This window comes from Orycteropus afer, unplaced genomic scaffold (assembly GCF_000298275.1).
Source record: "Orycteropus afer afer isolate SDZICR_OR568_19922 unplaced genomic scaffold, OryAfe1.0 scaffold00469, whole genome shotgun sequence".
In the NCBI taxonomy this organism is placed as follows: Eukaryota; Metazoa; Chordata; class Mammalia; order Tubulidentata; family Orycteropodidae; genus Orycteropus; species Orycteropus afer.
In genome coordinates, this window is record NW_006922056.1 from 1,841,948 (window position 1) to 1,852,538 (window position 10,591).

General features: G+C 56.5%; 1 protein-coding gene across 1 annotated transcript in view; it reads left to right on the plus strand.

The window, feature by feature from the left end:
* Positions 1-4,594: 4,594 nt before the first annotated feature.
* Positions 4,595-10,591, plus strand: part of LAMA5 (laminin subunit alpha 5) — a 68,207-nt gene continuing 62,210 nt past the window's right edge. The window contains exons 1-3 of the mRNA XM_007954717.2: positions 4,595-4,705; positions 5,746-5,895; positions 6,781-6,946. Coding sequence (XP_007952908.2) covers positions 4,595-4,705; positions 5,746-5,895; positions 6,781-6,946 — 427 coding nt within the window. The remainder of the gene's footprint in view (positions 4,706-5,745; positions 5,896-6,780; positions 6,947-10,591) is intronic.

The following is a 10,591-nucleotide window of genomic DNA, read 5'->3' on the forward strand; positions in this document are numbered from 1 at the left end:
CGACAGAAGCCAGAACAGAGAGACTGCATCCTGCGTGATTCCACTGATGGGACCAGACCATGCTGACCTGTAGTGACAAGAGTCAGCACAAGGCCTGCCTGGGGCGGGCAGGTGGCCTGCAAAGGGGCCCAGAGAACTGTGGGGGCTAACGGACATGCTGACCGTCCTGACTGTGGGGTGGTTTCACAGGTGCATTCACCACAGCTTGTTAAATTGTACACTTTCAATATGTGCAGTTGATTTCATGTCAGTTAGACCTTCGTTAAAAACTACAGGTGGTGTTTGGGAAGACTATAACACACACACGTGAACACATACACACATGCACACAGGTATGCACACGCATAACACAGGCATACACCTGCACACACAGACTTGCACACACATGCACACCTGTGCGTGCACATACAGGAACACATGCACACACATATGCACACACGTCCACACAGGCAGACACCTGTGCGGGCACACACACCTGCACGCTCACATACATGAGCACATATGCACACACATATGCGCACGCGTCCACCCAGGCAGACACCTGCACGTACGCACCTGCACACACATGCACACCTGTGTGTGCACATACACGAACACATACGCGCACAGATATGCACACACATTCACACAGGTAGACACCTGTGCGGGCACACACATACACACGCACACACACGTGCTCTGCATCAAAGTCTCTCCCTGGCCCTGGGGACTTCAAGACCAAGGCCTTCGAAAGGCAATGCTGCTGTCCCCCTCCTCTCTTCCAGGAAGCCTACTTACGAATCCCAAACAGAGGACGGGGGGCAGTGGTCCCTGAGGGACCCTGGTGGGGTCCTCCGTGAGGTCAGCAGGTCTCCTCTGGAGGGGGGGCGGCAGACCACTAGCTGAAGGAGCTGAAGGGTGGCCCCCACACCCTGCCTTATTGCCCCTGGTAGCCACATTCCTGGTGGGGTGTCCTGACCTACGAGGGACTCAAGGTTGGGGTCCTGTGCCCTATTGCTTCCCTGCCAGCCCCTCTGCCCTGCAATTGCCTGTGTGATACACTGTTTGCTGCACCTCCAGCGGGGTTTCTGAGCTGGGAAATGGCCCAAGGCCAGAGGGGAAGGAGGAAGTGGGGGGGACAGGAGGCCCTCGGAGACCAGGCTGGGGCTCAGTTTCTCTGGCAGAACCTCCGGCAGCCCTTGGAGGCTCAGAACGGCAGGGTGGTCTGTCAGGTCCTCAGTGTCCCCAGTGTCCCCCTCAGAACATGTGTCTGCTCCCGACATGAGTCTTTGAGGCCCCCACCGGCCCCCGAGTACTCTGAGTGGCCCTGGGGGGGACACCAGCAGGGGTCGGCCGGGCGTGCCTCCTCCTCGCTCTGTGCAGGGAGTGGTCGGTACAGAGCCCCCCAAAGAGCCAGTGGTCTGGGTCAGGAGCTCATAAGCTGGCATGCTCGCCCCTGTTGCTGCTGCGAAGAGATGATGACAACAGTGGCGCCACCGTCATGGCCCCAGGCCACCTGGTGAGATTTGAATCCTGGGCTGGAATTCCCGGAAGCTCCCACACGGAGGGTGCCCGGCGGGTAAGCATGGCCAACACCGGTGGGTCCGTGTCTGGGCATCATCCTGCACCACCATCTTGGGGGTCCACCTCACAGACAGGTGGCCTGAGGCTCTCAGACGCAGTCTTGGAGTGGAGCCCTGGCCTCCACCCTCGCAGCTGTTTCGCGGCCAGCTTGGCCTCCCTGAGGTGCATTGTGCCTACAAGGGGCCCGGCCCAGAACAAGGAAATCCTCCATCCGTCCGTCCTGGGCGGGGCGCCGGGTGAGCAGCAGGTCAGGGCTGAGGGACAGGCCTTCCGCCCAGGCCACCCTTCCCGCCTGCCCCCAGCTCAGGGAGGAGGCCTGCTCAGGACAGAAAGCGGCCTCCATGGTTCGCTTGTACAGTGGGGCCCATGGTGGGGAGGCAGGGGCATCGCACAGGCCGAGCAGCCCAGGCAGGTCTGCACCGCTGCCTCAGCCGTGATTCTGGAAGATTCTCTGGTCCCGGAGATGCACGCCATGACAGCGCCTCCCTGTCTCATCAAGGCTCCAGGAGCCGGGAGCAGGTGGGCCCTGAGGCTGCGGCGCTGGGCCAGCTGACCCACATGCACTTGGATCTAGTGTTCGCCATCTACCTCGCGCTGTTTTCCTTTATTTTATGTTGTCAGGTTTTCCTGAGGGCACACGTCCCGGGTGTTCGCCTCACTGCGTGTGACCCTGTGCACACGCAGGTGGCGGGCCCCCTCATACCTCCTCCCAGGCTTCCGGTGAGGACGCTGAGGCCAGAAGGCCCAGAGCCGTAGCAGGGGGGCTGACCTGTGACAGGGCCTGGTCTGTGGGGAGACACCATCAGGAAGAGCGCCTCACGTCCCATCTCCGGGCACCCCCTCCCCCAGTGTGCCCACAGAGGTCCGAGCCAAGACGAGGTGGGAAGGAGGACTCATCCCAGGTGCAGACGCACCGAGGGCCCTGCCACGGTCAAGGCTCTCCAGCCCTAACGCCGCTGGGATTCGTGCTCAGAGGGAGCCACTGCAGGGTGGAGCGGTAGGCAGCCAGGTCAGCCACCTCGCCCAGCTCTCCTCCCGCTGGCCCACCTGAGACCTGTGGGACTGACCCCAGGCTGACCTCTGACCCAGGCACAGGCCGAGCCCGGCCCTGTCTCACCATCTGGCGCCAGGCAGCACGGTGGTTAGGTGTGGGCCTGGGACGCAGACGCCCGTGCTCTGTGGTCACGTCCCCCTGCCCGGCTCCTCCCCCGCCTGCCTGGCCCAAGTGGAGGAGGCCGGACAGGAAGGAGCCTCGTCCATGGGGCAGGCAGGGACACCAGGGAGGAGCCGGGCACTCCACTCCCATGCTTTTGCTGCTTTTCTCCCCAGTGGACACAGCCTGGATGTCCGTCCATTTGTCTGCCTGTGCGTCTGGGGGTCTCTGGGGCCTGGCTCCTCCTGCCAAGGAGAAAGACTCAGACTGTCTGGGTCAGCAGGTGACCGCAGGCACCCGGGGGGAGGGGAGCCCACGGGACCCAGGGCCAGGGTGTGTGTCCACCTGCGCATGGCCTGTGAGCTCAGTGTTCCCGCCTGGGGACTGGGAGCAGAGAGGAGGGGGTCCTGGGGGTACAGTCATTCACCCATTTTATAGAGGTGCAAACGGAGACTGCGCAAGACTGGCCCAGCTGGGAGGCAGAGGGCAGAGGCTGCCAGCTCGGGCAGGCCGCGTCAGCGCTGGCCATGAGACGCCTGGCGCTTGACACTGAGGTGCGGCCCTGGCAGGCTTATAGACCCAGAGGCCGCCCTTTCCAGCTCCTGTTGTACCTCCTGTTGTACAAAGGCTGGCACCTGGGGTGGAGTAGAGAGGAGTAGCCCCGAGGCAGGGAGTGAGAACGGCCTTCCACCCAGCACCCACCTCCTGGGCCATGGACAGCCCAGGCCTGCTCTCCGGCCCAGCCTGGCCGGTCTGAGCTGCAGGCCCGCCCAGGAGCTGCCTGCACACGCCAGAGGCACAGGTCTGTGTGGCCTGGAGCCAGGTGGAAAGCGACTGCACTCACATTCCTGCCCCAGGAGCGGCACTGTCTGGGCTTGTCAGCCGGCCCACCCCTATACAGGCCCACCTTCTGGCAGGTTCCGCCGGCCCTCCTGACTCTGAGGCCCTGGGTATCCCAGGGAGGGAGGACAAGGCTCCGAGGGACAGGGCTGGCCAGGAGGCATCCCCTCCTGCTGCAACCCCAAGGCCCCAGGCCTGGTTCTCCCTTGGCTTCCTGGGGAGGGACTGGAGTGGAGCTGGAGGGTCGGGTCGCTGCTGGGCGGCAGGTGGGCAGAGTGGGTCTGGACGTTCCTCGTGGCCACAGGACGCCAGGCTGGGTGGCAGGACAGCAGAGAGAGGCAGCCAGGGAGCGGACGGCTGGCCTGAACCCCAGACCCATCCACTAAGCATTACCCCAGTGCCTGGCCATGCGGGGAAGCCCCTGGGTCAGCAGGACCCACCCATGGGGGCCAGTGGGTTCCTAGGGACTTGCCAGAGACCCTGCAACATCAAGTCCAGAACCTGGAACTTTCCCCCAAAGGCAGGCGGAGGGGTGCCCCACGGATTGAGGCCTGCCTGTGCCCTTCGGCAGACCTTACAGGCACTCCAAGGCGGCTCCATTGTCTCTACCGTCCAGCTGAAGCCCAGAGACCCCAGCCAGGGTCAGCACGGCCCCAGCCACCTGGCACTGCCCGAGCGGGACCTCTGCAGGCATCGGGCTGTAGGCACTCGATCATGCTCACTCATTCCACAAAGACTACCTGAGCGCCTGCTGTGTGCCAGGCCCTGTGGGTGCGGGGGCTCTGGGTGTGCAGGGAGCCCACAGCTGGGGGAGGCAACAGGCAACTCAGGACAGTCTGGTGCGGTGAGCCTCACCAGGGGACACTCGACCATGTCCGGGGACCTCGGTGGCCATCGTGACTGGGGCAGGCGCAGGGTCCTACGGTGCTGACACCCTACAGTGCACGGTTGGCCCCACCACAGAGAGTGCCCACCCTCAACGTCAGCCTTGCTGCCCCTGAGAAGCCTGGTCCAGGCCTCTGAAGGGCAATGGCACCGATGACAGGCCCGGCTACAGCCGCTGGGGCTGGGCTGGTCTCTCAGGAGGTGGAACTAGGCCGGCTGGTGGTCCTCAACCAAGAGCCCAGGCTGAGCTGGGGGGTGGATCTGGTGAGGCCGTGCCTGGTGCCAGGGCCAGGGCAGCCCAGGGGCAGGAGGCCTCGGCACCTCCCCTCCTCCCAGGGCCCAGCTCCCAGCAGCCTCTGCCACATTCCTCCACCTGGGTGGGCAGGGAGTGGGGGGCTCGGCACATTCCTGGTGGAGATACAAGAGGCCGGACGAAGTCCACGCCAGCCTCCTCCAGGCCCCAGCTAACCTCCGACCAGGTTCTGCCCAACCCAGCGTGGGGGGCTGGGCAAGGGGGGCTCACTGACAGCACTTGGGCAGCACCCAGGGGCCTGTGGGAATGCGTCCAGCCAAGGGGGGACTTTCGGGGCCGGGAGGGAGCACTGTGCAGACCCTCAGTTGCCAGGGAGTCGACTCCGACTCCCAGAGACCCCCATGTGTGTCAGAGTCACACTGTGTCCCACAGGCCCTCACTGGGTGGTTTTCAGAGGTAGAGCTGGCCTTTCTTCCGAAGCGCCTCTGGGTGGTCTCCAGCCACCAGCCTTTCAGTGCGCCGCGGACCCCATCAGCTGCACCACCCGCAGCCTCCCACCGTGCCGTGTCTGGGTCCTCCTGACCAGCAGGGGCAGTGCCCCGGGTGACCCTGGAATCTCTGTCCTCAGTCTTCCCATCCGTGAAGAGAGAGCACTGAGACCGGCTACCTGGCCAGAGGCTTCCACAAATGGCGGCTTCAGGGTGGCCCCCAGGGTGGGGGGCAGAGGCAGGAAGACATGACCATCCCGTTTCCGCGAGGTCCGGGGAAGACATGCTCGGCCCTCGGTCATACAGCAAACCCAGAGGGGCGGCAAGCAGGCCCGGCTCCTCCGCGTGCCACTCCGTGCTCAGAGGAAGCCTGTGCTCCCAGGGACCCCACCACCCCCAACGGTGGCCAGCAGGAGCCCGCTGCGTCCCTGCATGTTTACATTCCCCACGGAAATGTTTCTCTAAAGGAGCCCCGGGACAAACATTTTGTTAATGTTGAAACTTGGGGCAAACGGAGGCCTGGAGCTGAGCCCACCCCCACCCATCCCCCATCCCCCACCCAGGCAGCCGGCCAGCTGGGATCCTGGGGGCCTCTTTACCTGGCCCAGCCCCTATTCCCAGCCAGCCCCATGCAGCTGGAGACTCCGGACTGCAGAGTGGGCAAGGGCCTCCTGGAGGCGGCAGCGACTCCCTGTCTAGCCCAGGAGGCCCAGGTAGAGACTGCCTCCTTCCTCCCAGGCCTCCTCTTGTGAATTACACAGGCAGAAGTGGTGGGGGTCCCCTGGGCAGCTTGAGGCCCGGGTGGCCCCCACAGGATGGGGCAGGAGGGGCCCGGGGCCCAGATAGGAGGGGCAGGTTTTACCCAGGCCTCTGCCAGGCTAACCCTGCAGTGACAGGCCAGTGGCGGCAATGGACGGGACTCCCCAGGAGAGAGGGCAGGTGGGCCGGCTCAGCCGTTGCTCATGGGCCTCCAGGCCCTCATGCTGAGTCTCGGGCCTAAACACAGGCCCATGCTGGTCCAGAGCCCTCCCAGGGCATGGGACAGCCACCAGCAGCTGAGGTGTGGGTGGTCCTGGGATGGCCAAGGGAATGTGACTCCCACCTGCAGGCCTGCCTGCAACCAAGCACCGCCTCCCATGGCCCCCACGCAGTCCCCAAACCCCTGGCCCAGGGGTGCCAACTAGAAAGACCATGGCGGAGAGAGCAATCCTGGGAGAAAGAAGGGCTGTGTGTGCACAGGGAGACAGCTCGGGGGGCAGGGGTGCATGGAGGGAAGGACACAGGGAAGAGGTGGCTATGGGGAGGAAGTGGGAGGGGAGCTGTTGCTTTGTGGGAAATTGTAGTCAATGTCATGAGACAAAGTGACAAAGTGTATGTGAGCTGCTGTAGGGAAAATGAGTTTGCTCTGTAAACTTTCACCCAAATCACAATCCAGATTAAAATAGAAAAAAAGATAGGCCATGGCTGAGATCCATCCACTGGCCCAGCCCTGGGGCCCAGGCAGCTCCTGAAAGAGCTGGGTCTTGACACCGAGGCCCCTGGCGTCTTGGGCCTGGACTGCGACAGGCCCCATGGTTGTAGCCCCGCAGCACCCTCAGGGACCTCGGACCTCGGGAGCCAGGAAAGGAATCCCGAGCTTGGATGTCCAAGACCTGGCCGCCGCCTCGCCCTCCCTCAGGAAGGTGATAGGGGCCAGGCCCTCCAGCGGCCAGCCACTAGAGGCCTCAGGACAAGCTGTGGGGGTCGGGACGGTGCCTCCCGCAGGTACGTGAGAACAACGTCAGGGGCTCAGGAGGGAGCACACTGGACCAACAGTCACCGCCGACCTGCTGTTGGGCCTGGCGAGTAAAATGCAGAACAAAACAAAATGAACACGTAAAGGACGTAGCACAGCATGACTAGCTTAAATAAAAACTTCCCTAAAGTAAAAACTTCCCTAAAATGAAAAGCTCTGGTAGCATAGTGCCTAAGGCACTTGACTGCTAACCAGAAGGCTGGTGGTTCACACCCACCAGCCACTCCTCGGAAGGATGGTTGAGCAATCTACTTCTGTAGTGATACTGCCTCAGAAACCCAAGGAGGGGTCGCTATGAGTCGGTCCGACTGGACGGCGCATAACAACAACAAAATAGATAAGACAAAATTAAAATTAATAAAATAAGTGTAACAAAATAAGATAACATAGCACAACTAAACTAAAATAAAAGCATCACTAAAAATAAAGTATAAAATAATATCTTTTAGGCTCTGAGGTGAACAATTACGCGAGGTCGGTACATTCCCTAGAATGATCAGCCACAGGAGATGAGAAGGGCAGCATGTGTGCAGGGAGACAGCGCAGAGGGCAGGAACGCACGGGGCAGAAGGACACAGGGAAGAGGTGGCCACAGGGAGGAAGTGGGAGGAGAGCTGTTCCACTGTGGGGACTGTAATCAGCGTCACGAGACAAAATGTATATGAACTGCTGTGTGGAAAACAAATTTGCTCTGTAAACTTTCACCCAAATCACAACACGAAGTTGAAAAGAAAAGAAAGCAGTCTGACACAAAAGCACAAATATTTCAGGTCCCATTTATACGCAAATATCCAGACCAGGCATGTGCTCGGGTTCTTACCGGGGCCTGGGGGCGGGAAGAGGGGAGGCCTTGCTGCAGGCGTCCTGAGCATCCGTCTGGGGGCCTGTGAACGGGAGAGCGGGGAGCGGTGATGGTAGCACGAAGCACCCCATGTAATCAATCCAGTGAATTGTACACTTCACAACAGTTCAAGTGGCCAGGTGTTTGTTATAGACACGTCACCACAATAAAATTTGAAGGAAAAAAGCTCTGGTAGCACAGTGCCTAAGGCACTTGACTGCTAACCAGAAGGCTGGCAGTTCAAACCCACCAGCCACTCCTCGGAAGGAAGGTTGGGCAATCTACTCCATAGTGATACCGCCTCTGAAACCCAAGGAGGGGTTGCTATGAGTCAGGTCCAACTCGACGGCACATAACAACAACAACAAACAACGAAGATATTTATGAGATAAAATTAACAACAAGAAGAAGAACGAGTCGATAGGATGCTTGGGGCCAATGAGATATGTCAGCGGGGCAGGAATGGTTCAGAGAAGCAGGGCAGGAAGAGGGGCAGGCTGGAAGAATGTCACCATTGTCACTAAGTGGTATCTGCAGGGCCCGTTGGCCTGGTGTGTGTCCTCAACAACATCAAAAACAAATAATTTATATATATGTACAAAATGCAAATGTAACCAAAGTCACATACTACAACTTAAAGTACTTCAAAAAGATAAATTCAATACTTGATAAAATAAAACAATAAAAAATCACTAAAACTAAAATACATTAAATATACTAAAACAATAAAATAAAAACAAATAATATGAAAAGAATAAAAATAAAAGCATAACTAAAATAATAGAATAACATAACTAAAACATTAAAATGAAATAAGTAAAATGTTATTGTTGTTGGGTGCCGTGGAGTCAGCTCCGATTCACAGCGACCCCATGAACAACAGAAGAAACACGGCCCAGTCCTCTGCCAGCCTCACGGTCCTTGCTGTACCCGAGCCCATCGTTGCAGCCCCCGTGTCAGTCCACCTCACTGAGGGCCTTCCCCTTTCTCGCTGCCCCTCCACCCTACCAAGCATGACATCCTTCTCCAGGGAATGGTCTCTTCTGACACAAAACCAAAGTAGGTGAGACGAAGCCTGGCCGTTCTCGCCTCCAAGGAGCACCCGGCTGCACTTCCTCCAGGACAGATCTGTTAGTTCTTCTGGCTGTCCACGGACGTTCAGCATTCTTCGCCAGAACCACAAGTCAAAAGCATCAACTCTTCTTCAGTCTTCCTTATTCATTGTCTGGCTTTCACATGCATATGAGGCAAGTGAAAATATCATGGCTTCCGTTAGGTGCACCTTAGTCTTAAAAGTGACATCTTTGCTCTTCAGCACTTTAACGATGTCTTTTGCAGCAAGTTTGCCCAGTGCTATACGTCTTCTGATGTCTTGACTACTGCTTCCATTGGTCTTGATTGTGGAATCAAGTAATATGACATCTTTGACAACTTTAATCTTTTCTCCACTTGTTGTGATGCTGCTTATTGTCCAGTTGTGAGGATTTTCATTTTCTTTATGTTGAGATGTCATCCACGCTGCAGACTGTAGTTTTTAATCTTGATCAATAAATGCTTTCAGTCATCCTCAATTTCAGCAGCAAGGTTGTGTCATCTGCATATCGCGGGTTGTTAATGACTCTTCCTCCAAGCCTGATGACACATTCTTCTTCATAGAGTCCAGCTTCTCAGATTATCTGTTGAACATACATGTTGAATAAGTATGGTGAAAGGATACAATCCTGACATACTCCCTTCCTGGTTTTAAACCATGAAGTATCCCCGTGTTCTGTTCGAATGACGGTCTCCAGGTCTATATACAGGTTCTTTGTGAGCACAATTAAGTGTTCTGGAATTCCCATTGTTTTCAGTGTTGCCCATAATTTGTTACAATCCACACAATCAAATGCTTTTACATAGTCAATAAAACATAAGTAAACATCTTTCTGGTATTCTTTGCTTTCAGCCAAGATCCATCTGACATTAGCAACATCCCTTGTTCTACGTTCTCTTCTGAATCCAGCTAGCATTTCTGGAAGTTCTCTGCCAATATACTGCTGCGACCATTTTTGAATTATCTTCAGCAAGGTTTTACTTGTGTGTGATATTAATGATATTGTTCAATAATTTCCACATTCTGTGGGACCACTTTTCTTTGGAATGGGTACAAATATGGATCTCTTCCAGTCAGTTAGCCAGGTAGCTGTCTTCCAAATCTCTTGGCATAACCAAGTGAGTACCTCCAGCAGGGCATCTGTTTGTTGAAACATCTCAATGGGTATTCTGTCAATTCCTGGAGTCTTGTTTTTCTCCAATTCCTCAATGCAGCTTTGACTTCTACCTTCAATACTATTGATTCTTGATCATATGCCACTTCCTGAAATAGATGAACATTGACCAATTCTTTTTGGTACAGTGACTCTATGTATTCCTTCCATTTTCTTTTGATGTTTCCCACACCATTCAATAGTTTTCCCATAGAATCTTTCTTTCTTTCTTTTTTTGAATGCATTTTACTGAAATATAATTTATGTACAGTGAAATGCACAAAACTAAAGTGACATGGGTCAATGCGTTTTTGTTTTTTTTTCAGTGTTCCCTCCCCTCCAACCCCTGGCAACCACCAAAGAAAGTTTTCCTCCATGTATAAACCTTTCCTTGACCCTCCACAACAATGAACTAAGACTGTATTTGTCCTTCTGTGATTGACCTATTTCACTCAGCATAATGTCCTCCAAGTTCATTCATATTATGCAGTGCTTTGCAGACCACATTCTTCTTCTTTTTTTTTTTT